At 49.4% G+C, this 14192-nt stretch overlaps 1 protein-coding gene across 1 annotated transcript in view; it reads right to left on the bottom strand.

Annotated features, from left to right (window-relative positions):
* Nucleotides 1–2899: 2899 nt before the first annotated feature.
* IGSF8 (immunoglobulin superfamily member 8) overlaps nt 2900–14192 on the bottom strand; it is a 33755-nt gene continuing 22462 nt past the window's right edge. The window contains exons 4-7 of the mRNA XM_082202221.1: nt 12585–13010; nt 9297–9701; nt 6774–6928; nt 2900–5364 (exon numbers count right to left, since the gene is read on the bottom strand). Of these exons, the coding sequence (XP_082058347.1) occupies nt 6813–6928; nt 9297–9701; nt 12585–13010 (947 nt within the window). The 3' untranslated portion in view covers nt 2900–5364; nt 6774–6812. The remainder of the gene's footprint in view (nt 5365–6773; nt 6929–9296; nt 9702–12584; nt 13011–14192) is intronic.

Consider the following 14192-nt stretch of genomic DNA (forward strand, 5'->3'; position numbering starts at 1 on the left):
GTTAAGAAAGAGATAAAAGTGTAATCTGAAAACTTCAGTAAGTTAAAAATTATGTGTAATTTTTCTATCACTATTGTTAAAATTGGTTAATTGTGATGAATTGATGTAACAATTACTGTGGTTTTCCCCCTTTGTTATTGTTGATTTCTAAATAAAGTATTTTTCTTTTAAAAAGGGGGGGGGGAGATGAGAAAATATAGCAGAGGGGCAGCGAAGTCTCCCGTCCCTCCAAACCGAGGAATCTCTTGGCCCCCAATCCATCTTACAGGGCATGCTGTGGCCTCAGCAATATTCCCACCCGGGAGGTGCCTTCCTTAAGCATCCTGTTTCCCTACCCTCTCTTTAAACATCCCCAGGGTGGGGGAAGTTCGGAGTTGACCACCTACATTTTCTTCCTAATTATTTCCAAAGATTCCTGTTCTTGTCCAGCCAGGATTGTTCTGGACAATGAATTCAGAAGTCTCTAAGCGGCGTTGGCATCAAGTGCCAAAACACTGAACGGCGTCATTTTGGGGTTTGTTGCAGGAATTTGTGCATAGGTTTTTTTGGGGGGTTGCCCCTCCAGCAGGTATCACGCACATGCAGCCCACTACCAAAACCAGCACCATCACTTTTGTGACTTTTGTGACTTGTCCCCACAAAACACTTTATGACAGTTTCTTCCTATCTATTCAAAGGGCCTTTGCTGCACGATACCAAATGTAAGTATTCACTGATCAATGTATCTCTGTACTGGCTCACTGGGAAAACTTCAGAAATTCCTATAGACATGTGAGCTCAGCTCCTCAGCAGCCCCTCTGCCTGAGGGATAATCCCTGGCATCCTGATACCTGAATGCCAGACAGGTAGCCATGCCAGAAATTAAAAACCCAGAGGAAGACAAAAGGGTGTGATGAACTGGGCTGGGAAACAGGGAAATGCAAAGATCTTTTTTTTGTTCCACTTGATGGGTGTTTGGTGAAGGGCAAGGGGAACCATGGGGCAGGGTCCAGGATGCTCAGATTACTGCCACCAGACCTCCCCTTTCATGATGTAACTGTGATGTAGTTTGGGGGGGGGGTGTAACATGGGGATGAGCAGCTAATAAAAGTGTGGGTTCTCTTTTGTTTGGGGCTTCCATCTTGTTCCGTCTTGTGGCAGGTGGGAGTCCTGTCGCGACAGTCTTCCGTCAAGACCAGGCCTCCTGGCTGCTGTTTTGCTCTGCCATTCCTGGCTGGTGTCCTTGTTTTTTGTCCAAGGGAGCCCTCGGATTTCTCCGTTAACAGGCTTTATCTTCTTTTTTAAATGAAATCCCATTTCTCCCCGTTAAAAGAGTTTTCACAAATCTGTGGCTCGGGGGGTGGACTGGATGACCCTCAGGGTCCCTTCCAACTCTCCGACGCCACAAAATGTCTTTTGAACGCATCGGCTCACCCTTGCTCCATCTGGCTCTGCCAGGCTGCCCCATCCATGACCCCTTTTCTTTCTGTGCCGCCCCCACCCCTCAAAAGCCCCCCACCCCAAACATCTGCCCCCAAAGCTGGAGAACCGGCAAGGAAGCCCAAGCAGCCATGGCGGAGGCCTGTCAAAATCCCCATCCTGCCGGGGGCTGAGTGAGCTCACTGCCCGCCCCGCGGCCCTGCTGGGCTTGGCATGGGAACAGAGCTAAAAATAAACCCCAGCAGACAGAAAATAAAACGTTGGTTTCTGGGTAGATTCTCCGGCTGGATGAGTGGCACACCAGGATCCTGTCGCTTCCAGAAAGACTGTCGAGATACAAGATCGCCCAGGACAGCTGCTCTGGAACCAGGAGGGGCTCCAGGCTGAGGGATCTGGCTGTGTCCACTGGCTTGCATTGACTGCATTTTAATGCCTCCATTTTCAATTGATTGATTGCATTCGTATCTTGCCTTTTGTGATGGATGGGTGGATAGCACCTAAATCCCACCGCTATTGATTATTGCATTTATCACAGAATCATGGAGTTTAAGGGACCCCCAGGGTCATCCAGTCCAATCCCCTGCAATGCAGGAATCTCAGCTTTATATTGGGGAAAAAATTAAGGTATGTGTGTGTGCGTGTTCATGGATTTGCCAGGCAAACATGTACATAAATGTATGGGCCACATGTCTGAGGCAGCACAGGAGGGCAGCCCTGGAACCATTTTGGCTCCCAAACTGACCAAATGATTTCTCTGCAAGGTCAAGGAAAATGGAAAAGCCTCCCCATTGTCTTTTCATTCACAAATCCTGTCTTAAGGGTATGTCTGTCTGTGTATGAATAGGGTGAGCCTGTGACCTGGCCCAGGAACTAAGTGGATATCATTACAAAAGACTGGCCAGGCTCCCCAGGGTATCCAATCAAGTGAGCATTAACAGGTGACTTGCCAGATAGGAGGTAAACAATGCACTCAGATTTCTGTTGTAGACCACCCTTTCTGTGATGTAGGTATGATGTATCTGGGGTGGTGGTCTTGGACTTCAGGGCGGGCAATTTAAAATGTCTATATAAGGGCTTGCACACCTGGGTTCTGAGTCCTCCTTCTCCTGCATGTGAGGGGAGAACCCTGTTGCAACAGTTCAATAAAGATCAGGCTTACTAGCAGCTTTGCTTCTCAATGTTCTCTGCTTGGCCTCTGTCATTTTCTCCAACCAATGGAGAACCTATGTAAGGACTCTATATGGGCTCTTGTGTCCCCCAGAGGGGAATAAAGGCAGATTTTCATTTATTACAATATCCCTCCTGCTTCTTCCAAGGAGATCAAGGTACCTGAAACACTTTGCTGCTGCCGCTCTTATCCGCACAATAACCCTGCAAGGAAGCTCAGGCGCAGGGTGAGTGACTGGTCTCCCCCAAGCCCTAGTCAAGCGCTCCAACCACTACACCAGGTGAAAAAGAAACACACTTAAGCCATAAAGAATTCAGAGCTGAGGGATTTATTCCGAGTACCAGAACCGGACGTAGCTCATGGCCCTTCTGCGTTCCCAGCCTCCCCAGATTCTCCTCCTCCTCCTCCTTCCCCCACAGTTCAGATGCATAAACTTAGCCTTTTGTTGCTTTGCTCTGGGAAAACCACCAGGAGTCAGAAATCCTTGCGAGGCACCCAGAGGTCCGCTAGCTCTGAAACGTGGTGGTTTTGAGGGCATCGCAACTGCCTGCTGTTTCGACTTGACAGCTCAGGGAAGATACCTAGCTTCATAAATTCGTGGAAAATCCATACTTTAACCGACTGTCCTCATTCCCACACCATTTTAACCCTTAAAGAAAGGTGAATTTATTCCCCAAGCGTGAGAGCACAGACACGGCCCCCCACCCAGGGGGTGACCAAGGAGCAACAATAGATATTTGCAGAGGCAGTTGAGCAAGTCCGGTGTTTTGAAAGCCCATCTCCAGACAAGTCCTGAGGACCAGGAGATGTCGAGAGTTTTATTGTTCTTTTGGTGACGGGTCTTAAGAGGTGTTGGGAAAGGGGTCTGATAAAGGGACCTCATGTTGAACTGCTGTAACCCTTGTGTACCCCTCCCCACTTGTGACATGCCAGTGATGTAGTGATGATGCATCAGTGATGCCTCTCAAAGTGTATTCTGGGGGAAAGAGGGAAGGTTTAACAGAGGAGGTCTCCCCATGCTCAGGGTTCTTACTCCTGGGGGGACCTGTTGCGCAACAATAAAGATCAAGGTCTACTGACCACTGTTTTGCTCCAAATTACTCAGCTGGAACTTCCTTCTTTTACTAAGCGCATAGACCCGCGGGGGACTTGCACCCCGATGAGCTAGGCTCTTGAGTAGTCTCTCACCCCAGATTATTTTCCATAACACTGCCATGATGTCATTGTGGAGCAGATAAAATGAGATACTTCTCAAAGGAACAGGCAACTGCGAGGCTTAGTGGGGGAACCCCCAGGAAGACTCACCCCACAGACAGAAGAACAAGCACCTTTGGCTAAAATGGTATTTTGCAGGCGACACGAGTGCTGTCCGCCTGATCCAACCTTTTCCAGAGAAATCCAGAGAACCCCCCGGGCAAAGGGGCACTGAAGCAGGCTTTCACCTGCAGATTTGGGGAGACACCCCCCGCCAACAAGGAAGCGGGTAGGTGGGGCCCAGAGGGCGGGGCTCTTCTTCTTCCAAAACCTTTAATAATTACAAAAATAGACGACAGGGACTGTCGTAAAATAACGCTCCCTTCTGCCTCTTCCGTTTCTCTTTCTCTCTCTGCTCATCCCTCTCGCGTTGGGGAGAAATCAGTCTCGCAGTTGCCTCTGGGATGAGAGGGACGTGGCTCAGTTGTTTCATGGAATTGGAGAGTTGGAAGGGATCCCCAGAGGGTCAGGACTTGTGACACAAGGATCCCCGACAGGTGGCCCTCCAACCTCTGCTGAGAAGCCCCCAGGGAGGGAGAACCCGCCACCTTCTGCGAAACCAGTGGGGGAGGTTCAAAATCACAACTGGGGGTCAGATATTGCAGGCCAGAGTCCTTAGTGGTCCCCTAAACTGATTCATTTGGCACAAGTAAGATCCTCCCTCCGCCACCCTGAGATGCTCCACCCCGATACTTTTTCAAGGAACAAAAACAGAGGAAGACGACTGACGGCAGCCTCGCGGGCTCCCTCTTCCGTCTCGCAGAGTTGTGCATTCTGTGGTTCTTTTTCCTGAGCTTCTTTGCAGATCCACAACACACACATGCACCCCACCTACACACAGAGCTTGGGTTCCTGCCGACGTGATGAGAGCAAAATGTTTCGGGGGTGACTGGCTGCTTTGGGAGGTGTCCTGAGGATGATATTTGAGCTAACAGCCGCCGTCCAAGAGGTTTCTGGGTCTTCTTCAGAGGGCTTCCTTTTCTGCAACGAAGAACGCAACAGGGACCCTTCTGTCCACTCTCTGGCCTCCAACCGGCTGCAAAGAGCCCCCCAAGGTGATCATTGTACCGTCTTGACATAAACATGCAGCTCATTGGGGAAAGGAAGGGTGGAAGGAAGGAAGAACAGTCACAGGCAGAGAGAAAACAAGAGAAGGCAGGGTCTGCGTTGATGGCAGGAGGCAAGCAAGGCTTCTTCAGGAAAGACCCCCCCCCCATCAAATGGCAGGAAGGTCACTCCCCTTTCTCCCTCGCCTCCCCCCTAACTCAAGCACAGCACCAATTTCTGCTGGAGAAAACGGAGGGGTCAAGAAAGGACGTTTGGGCCATTGGCAGGATGGGGAAATGTCCTTCCCCAGAGGTCCTGGAGCACTTCTTGTTTGGGGTGGCAGAGGGGGGCCCAATCCAGAGTCAAAGAGGAGGAGCAGAGGCTTCCTTCGCGGAGCCTGCAGAGAAACTGGATCACCAGGCACAACAACGTCAAGGAAAAGAGGGCAGCCGGAAGATCGGAGACAGAGGAAGCTCCTGCAAAAGGGGAGAGAGGGGGAGTGGATGTGGGTCAACAGGCAAAAAAACCCTCCGACATCAAACCTCAGAATCCATATTTTACCCCTGGAGGCCGTGGCGAATTAATTGCAGAAACCGGGGCAAAAAGAGCTTGCTGCAAACGAGGGAGTCGATTTATGGCCTGTGGACAATAACTCGTTTGCCGTGACCCGGTTTTCAAAATGAAGGGGATCCCGGGAAACCGTTCCCAGTGAGGGTGACTTGGGTGCAAGAGAGGGCAGGGAGCTCCTTCCCTCTTCCGTCCGCAAGTGGCCTTAAAGGTCATCTTGGGACAAATGAACCTGAAAGGAAAACGGCGAGGTGAAGCCACCGGATTACGGGGCATCGGGGCATATCTGTTTAGCTGGGAATGACCCAGTTTGAGCCCCACAACTGAAGAGAAACACTTCATGCGTCTGATTCAGCAGACGGTGGGCCATGAAAACTTCTGAGGCCACAATTTATATTTGTAAAGGATTTCAGGGGCTGCAAGACTCATGTTTCGTTTGGGTTTTTTTGTTGCAGCAAAATTAGTCCCCTTGCAAGGAACTCCTCACTGGTAGGAGATCCAGCGCAATCGCATCTGACGCGCATCCAACTTGCACCATTTCAAGCTGGGCTGGTTGAAACTGCGCTCCTTAAATCCAAGCGAGGTGGATTTAGTGTTAGTATTTTTAGCATTTTTTTGGTTGTTCTAAAATGATTTTTTTCTCGATTTTCTTCCTTTACCTTTTCATAAACCACCTTGAGGGACTTGGTTTTTCCTTTTCTTTTTACAATCAGTGTACAGTTTTTACGAAATAATTAAATAGCAGCAGCATCCGTGGGTTGGGTTTAATTTGGGGGAAGTTAGGTAAAGGTAAAGGGACCTGTGACCATTAGGTCCAGTTGTGGCCGACTCTGGGCTTGTGGCGCTCATCTCGCTTTATTGGTCAAGGGAGCCGATGTACAGCTTCCGGGTCATGTGGACAGCAGGACTAAGCCACTTCTGACGAACCAGAGCAGCACACGGAAATGCTGTTTACCTTCCCACCAGAGCGGTACCTATCTATCTACTTGCACTTTGAGGTGCTTTCAAACTGCTAGGTTGGCAGGAGCAGGGACCAAGCTATGGGAGCTCACCCCATCGCGGGGATGTGAACCGCCAACCTTCTGATCAGCAAGTCCTAGGCTCTGTGGTTTAACCCACAGTGCCACCCGCGTCCCTACATGCAGCAAAATACCTGATGGCTATTCAGCAACCGAATTTGCAAAGGAGGGTGGGCAGGAGCAGGTCTGGCCCCCCTTTAAACAGAGAGCTGAGGGTCCTCCCTGACTGCTGAGGTGTGGCCGGACCCAAAGGAGGACAGGGAGACACGGAACGCAAACACACACACACAGCACCCCACCTGGCAAAGGTGCATGACCTCCTTTCTCTCGGCCGGCTTTCACCTCTTCCGGAGCCTCTTCATGAAGCAGCAGGTGACAGTGACGAGGACGGTGACGCCCATGAAAAGGGCACTGGAGACACCGGCCAGGAGAGGGATGAACAAGGTGTCGATGGCTGGGGAGAGGAGAGGAAGAAACGGAAGAGAGTCAAGAGGGCAATGGGCTCGGTTTAAAAATACCTTTCCCAAAAAACCAGAGTCCTTCTCGTTGGGATAATCAGAGGAAAATTCCCAGCTGTCAAAAAATGTCCAGGGATGTAGGAGAGGATGTTTTGTTTGATTATAGCCTTTCCAACTTGTGTTAACAAGTTCACAGTTTAGCAGAGTAACATTCCCCTTTTTAAACTCACAGCGGATGCGTTTGCTGAGGCTGACTAAAGCCTCTAGAATAACTGTTCTGGTATTTTCCCCTTATTCCCTCATAAAAGATAAGACACGGCACAGGCTTCTATAAAAGTATAAAAAGAGTTTACTCACTCACATTCTGTTCACAATCGGGTCCCAGAAGGCAGACTTAGCTTAGAAAAGTAACATGCACCTGGAAAGTATCTCATAAGGAGACAGTCCCTTTGTCCTCTCTTGGCTGGAGACCAAGAGAGCATCTTTGGCTAAGCAGATGTTGCTTCTTTGATGCATGTAGTCAAAAGAGAGAGATGGCTGCCCTGCCCTGTGCTTTTGTCGTTTCCTGCAAAATTCCTCTTTGAACCTGTTGCACAATAAACTTTGGTCTACAGCTATTTGCTCCGGTTGGTGGCTGGACTCCTTCCTTTTTTTTTAAATATAATTTTTATTAACAATCTAATCAGATCACATTACTTCCAAATTACGAAGCCAAATTTTTAAATTTTTGTTGGGGGTACCCACGCTTCGAGCTCAGAAAGGGATCCAAGCATCTCTCTTGCTGCTGCTTTAGTATGGACTCCTTCCTTTAGTCCCGCGGACTCTGCCTGACCAGCTGGGGGACTGAGCAGCCTCGCACCTAGATTTTTCCGTAACACCCCTAAGTCCATGACTGGTCAGAGATGAATGGATGGAGGTTGGGTGCAGTGACAGCAAGGCAAATCTTTATTTTTCTGTTGCAACAGAGACACCGAACCCTTTTAAGGGTTTGCGTTTTGGTGTGGAGAAGGAGGACATCTCTACAAACCTCCAGCAATAGCATCACCCACAAGGCGGGGTGAATGTGGCTCAGGCAGGCCAAGGTGTGATATTCCTGAGGATCTGGCAAATTTTACATAGCTCCAGAAACAGTTTACCCAAGACATTAGCATTTGATAAGACCATCAGACATCTCTCAATGCAGAGAGCACCTTGGCAAACAATGACAATGAATCCCAAGGAGGTTCATAGATATAGGAGAGGAACTTCCCCTGCTTGCTATCTGCCTCCCTGTTCTCAGGCAAGGGGGACTGAGGAGGCAAAGGAAATATTGAGCGTCTTTAGGAGAGCCAAGATGGCTTTGGGATTGCTCTCCTGTACTATTGTAGACATGTGAGTTATACGCTTATGTATGTGCATTTACCTCATGCAATTATCAACATCTATTCTATATTTAAGACCTTAGAATCACTTAAATCTTAGAATAGCTTTGGAAGTGGATATAGGCTGCAGGGTTAGAAGATAGTGTATTTTAAAGCAGTATTATTTGTAAGTGATAAAATGTGAAGATTTTTATGGTAAGTAAGCTAAAGCCTCAACGCCTAGGGCTTGCCGATCGAAAGGTCGGCGGTTCGAATCCCCGCGGCGGGGTGCGCTCCCGCTGCTCGGTCCCAGCGCCTGCCCACCTAGCAGTTCGAAAGCACCCCCGGGTGCAAGTAGATAAATAGGTACCGCTTACCAGCGGGAAGGTAAACGGCGTTCCGTGTGCGGCTCTGGCTCGCCAGAGCAGCGATGTCACGCTGGCCACGTGACCCGGAAGTGTCTGCGGACAGCGCTGGCCCCCGGCCAATAGATGTGAGATGGGCGCACAAACCCCAGAGTCTGTCAAGACTGGCCCGTTCGGGCAGGGGTACCTTTACCTTTACCTTTTTAACTGTGATAATAATGGTTAAAAATTATGATATATGAAACTGCTAAAAATGAGGTAAAATGAAAATCAGATGGGGGGACTTGGGGAAGCTCACCTAACAATGTTCAGAAAAAATAAGGATGAGACAAGAATTTGTTTGTATTATTTGTTTTTCTGTTTGCATTGTTTATTTGTGTTATGAAATTAATAAAAAAATGGGGGGGAAGACCTTAGAATTACTATAACAGGCGACTGACAGCCATCTCCTCCTCCATATATTTGTCCAACCAGATTTTAAAGGCACCAAGGTTGGTCATCACTGGCTCCTGTGGCAAGGAGTTCCACAGTTTAACTCTGCGCTCTGCAAAGAAGGCCTTTCTTTTCATCTGTGAAAAAGGACACCATCTGCCCCAAATCTCCCAACAGGAGGATTCTGCCCGACTCCCCCCCCCCCGAAAAAAGAAGGGGTTACTCACCCAACGTGTACGGATAGACAGTGACCATGTTGGACTTGGCGGACCCAGCCTTGTACCAGCTGAGGTCCGGGTAGCGCACCCAGGCGGTGACGGCGCAGTGGTACTTGCCCTCGTCCGACGGCTGCACCCCGTGGAGGCGCAGGCGGTGGCTGGTGGGGCCGGCTTTGTCCACGCTGACGGCGCCCCCCGAGGGCCGGCTGGCCAGGTCGGCCACCCCTTCGCGGCTGACGGAGGCCAGCAGGACCCCGTGAGAGGTGGGGCCCTCGTCGGGCAGCTCCACCCACCAGCTGAGGGCCAGGGCGATGTCCTGCGTGGCTTCCACCGAGACGTTGCAGCGCACCTCGGCCGTGTCCCCGCGGTAGATGGTGGCGGACGGCAGCCATGCCGTGGCCTCAAGCACCACCGCTGCAGGGGGGCAGAGAAGAGGACGGATTCAGCATCGCCAAACCCTGGAGACGTATCTCGGAGACACTCTTCTGCCTAGCAGCTTCGATTATCATTTTTCTTAGCGTAAGGAGAGCCAACCCATTGAGTCCCAGCACCCTCTTCCAAAGATGGCCAAGAGAACCTAGGAACTGAGGTCATTCTGCCCGGACACTGAGGTCCAGCGCCGAGGACCTTCTGGCTGCAAGAAGCCAAGTTACAGGGAACCAGGCAGAGGGCCTTCTCGGTGGTGGCACCCTCCCTGTGGAACGCCCTCCCACCAGATGTCAAAGAGAAAAACAACAACCAAACTTTTAGAAGACATCTGAAGGCAGCCCTGTTTGGGGAAGCTTTTCATGTTTAATAGGCTATTGTATTTTAGTGTTTTGTTGGAAGCCGCCCAGAGTGGCAGGGTAAAACGTAAAAGGTAAATGTAAAGGTAAAGGGGCCCCTGACCATTAGGTCCAGTCGTGGCCGACTCTGGGGTTGCGGCACTCATCTCGCTTTATTGGCTGAGGGAGCCAGCGTACAGCTTCCGGGTCATGTGGCCAGCAGGACTAAGCCGCTTCTGGCGAACCAGAGCAGCGCATGGAAACGCCATTTACCTTCCCGCTGGAGTGGTACCTATTGATCTACTTGCACTTGCTTTTGAACTGCTAGGTGGGCAGGAGCAGGGACTGAGCAACGGGAGCTCACCCCGTCGCAGGGATTCGAACCGCCGACCTTCTGATCGGCAAATCCTGGGCTCTGTGGTTTAACCCACAGCGCCACCCGTGTAAATAATAAATTATTATTATTATTATTATTATTGGGACCGAAGAAGAGCCTGGCTGCTGGCTCAGGCCAAAGGGGCCCCATCCAGGGTCCTCTCCTCACAGGGGCCAGCCAGACGTCCCATTTGGGAAACCCGCCAGCAGGATCCATGCGCAAGGGCATCTCCGGCGTCCCATGGCTTCCAGCTACGGCCATTCAGAAGCCCTCCTGCCTCCATCGTGGCCAGGAGCCTGGATATCCTTCTCATCTATGAACTTGTCCAGTCCTTAATAATAATAATAATAATAATAATAATAATAATAATTTATTATTTGTACCCCGCCCATCTGGCTGGGTTTCCCCAGCCACTCTGGGCGGCTTCCATAGAAACCAAAATACAGTAAAATATCACAGATTAAAAACTTCCCTGAACAGGGCTGCCTTAAGATGTCTTCTAAATGTCAGGTAGTTATTTGCATAAATAAATATTTTTATAGCGGCGTATTATAAAATTGTATCACGGAGGTTTACAATATGAAAACCCCAAACCGTCCAAATGCTAGAATATCTACAAATGGCTATGATGACAGGGAGAATTAGAGGGTATCCAAAACAGAAAGTACAGAAAGAATGGAAAATCTTTAAAGAGTATTTGGAAAAGTATTACAATAACAAATCTCTCCTGGCATAAATAGAATGATCCTTGTAAAACAGCAAATATAATGTTTTCTGATATCTGACGAGAACAAAGAAAGAAATACAATAACTTGGAACTGTGTGTGAAGAAATTGTAGAAATAATAATACAATGAGTCTAATCGGAAGCCAAATATGTTTGTTTTGCTTTGTTTCCTTCTTCCTCTTTTCTTTTTCCCCTTCCCTTCACTCCCTTCTTCTTTTTCTCTCTTCCCTTTTGTGTTTCCTTTCTTGGTCTTTCTCTTTTTGATATGTTAAGAAAAAGATCAAGAGATAAAAGTGTATTATGAAAACCTCAGCAAGTTAAAAGTGATGTTGTGTAATTTCTTTCTTAGTATTTATAAAATGTTAACATTGGTTAATTGTAATGATTTGATGTAGCAGCTACTGTGGTTTTTTCCTTTGTTATTGTTGAATTCTAAAAAAAGTTTTAGTCTGTAAAAAAAAAAATGAAAACCCCAAACCGGACAGTAAAGTCACGGGAAGTTTAAAGCGAGTCAAAAGCAAAAAGAAATTAGAAGCAGGATTTGGGGGCCTTTGTGGAGGGATCTCTCCCAAACCGCCTGCCTGGCGGGAGAGAAAGGTTTCCAGCAGGCATTTAAAAATTGGCACAGAAGGCGCCTGCCTGGTTCTGTTTGCCCTTTTGATTTTACATGAACTAAAAAGACATATTCAAAAACTATTGTTCGATTCAACTGCACAGGGGATTTTATTTTTATTTTTACAGTTTATTTCCTCTTCCTCCTTTTTCTCCTCAAACCACCTGGGCAGGAAGGTGAGGCTGAGAGGGAGCGACTGGACTGAGGTCACACACAGTGAGCTACTTCAACTTTGCTCAGGTGCTTGGAAAGCCAATGTGAATTTTAACCGGCCGAGTTTAACTTTCCCCATGTTTTAAACTATTGCAATTTTTCCTTGATTGCAATGCTTTGTCTTATTTAAGCCATTTGAGGATTGTTTTTACAATAAAGCAGTGTGTTTTATGAAATAAATGTACAGTCATACCTCAGGTTACAGATGCTTCAGACGTGCCGAAACCCGTAAGTACTGGCAGTTGCACATGCGCAGAAGTGCTAAATCGCGCTTTGCGCATGCACAGAAGTGCCAAATCGTGACCCGCGCGTACGCAGATGCAGCGCTGGGGGTTGCAAATGCTGTGGGTTGCGAACATGCCTCCCGCACGGATCATGTTCGCAACCCGAGCGTCCACTGTAAATGAATAAATATATGTAAAGGAGGAGGAGGAGGAGGAGGAGGAGGAGGAGGAGGAGGAGAAGGAGAAGGAGAAGGAGAATCTAAATAGGACATGAGAGCGGAATCAGCTTTAACGGTTCCAGGGCTGCAAAGTGTCCTTATCCCAGCAAAAGAGAGGGGCAAATTTGGGGACCCAAAGCCAGCTCGGTGACCCCATACGCACCTTCCGATTTCATGTCCACCGTCAGAGCCTCGGACCGGACACTGGCCACTTCGCGCAGCTTGTCGCCAGGGGAGCGCACAAAGGCCCACACCACGCAGCGGTAGGAGCCCACATCGCTGGGCTGCGCCGACTCAATCCGCAGCTGGTAGGAGCCCAGAGGGGAGGCCAGCTTCTGCAGGGAGACGTGCCGCCGGCCGACGTCGCGGTTGGCATAGCTGTCGCCCAGGACGAGAGCCCCGTCCGGGTCCAAGCGGGCCACCAGGTGCCCTTCTCCCTCACTGCCCTGGCTCACTTCCCAGCCAAGGGAGTAGGCGATGTGGGGCAACGGGGCGGCCTGGAGGCCAGAGGCATTGCAGAGGAGGTCCAGGGCTTCTCCAGAGCCGACGCGGACTTGGGCGGGGCTGGCGGAGGCGGCCAAGTGGCTGGCTGAAAGCAGAGCAAGAGAAAGTCAGGGGTGAGAAGGTCAGAGCAGCCCGTGAGAAAAGGATCAAAGGGTCCCAGCAGATCACGATTTTGACAGGAGTCAACCATGTGATGCAGCAGCAAAAAAGGCAAATGCAATTAATTCTAGGTCCAGGGAAGTCATTGTTCTGCTCTCTTCTGCCTTGGCCAGACCCCACCTGGAATAATGTGTCCAGTTCTGGACACCACAATTTAAGAAGGATGTTGAGAAGCTGGAAGGTGTGGAGAGGAGGGCAAGCAGGCCTTATGAGGAGTGGTTGAGGAAGCTGGATATGCTTAGTCTGGAGAAGAGGAAACTGAGAAAAGGTATGAGAGCCATCTTCAAATACAGGGGTACCTTGGTTCTCAAATTTAATCTGTTCCAAAACCAAAGCATTCCAAAACCAAGGAATGCTTTCCCATAGAAAGTAATGCAAAATGGATTAATCTGTTCACAACCCCCCAAACAGCAATTTAACATGAATTTTTCTATCTAAAAAGACCATTGATCCATAAAATGAAAGCAATAAACAATGTACTGCAGTCACAAAATCAATCAATAGCTGAACTGTGGGATGCAACCTGAAAAGACGTAACCTGAGCTGAACGTAAGAAGAGGTATGACTGCATTCTCCTGTTCTGCAGGGGGCGACACAAACCAATGGATCCAAATGGCAAGAAAGTGGTTTCTGACAATATTTAGGAAGAGCCATTTGGCAGTGGAGCAAAAGGTGGTGAACACTCCTTCGTCGGAGGTTTTTTCAACAGGTGGGATGGCCACCTGTCAGGGATTCTGTAGCAGTGATTGCAGGGGGTGGACTAGAGGACCCTTGGGGTCCCTTTGAATTCGTACGATTCAACGAATGCAGGAATTGCAGCGAAGGAATCCCTGGCAGGTGGCCACCGAACCTTTGCTCCCAAACCACCAGCGAAGGCGAATCCGCCACCTTCCGAGGGAGCCCATTCCACTGCCAAACGGATCTTCACCCTCAGACTCTCCCACCTCCAAGAGCCACAGTGGATCCCACTGCTCTGTGGATCCCTCCTCCCGAGGAAAACTCACCTGGTTTTAAACGCAGGGTAAGGAGTCTCTATGGGAGTAAGGTAAAGGGTAAAGGGACCCCTGACCATTAGGTCCAGTCGTGGCCGACTCGGGGGTCGCTTTAT

Source organism: Podarcis vaucheri, assembly GCF_965113315.1.
Source record: "Podarcis vaucheri genome assembly, chromosome: 16".
NCBI classification, from domain to species: domain Eukaryota; kingdom Metazoa; phylum Chordata; class Lepidosauria; order Squamata; family Lacertidae; genus Podarcis; species Podarcis vaucheri.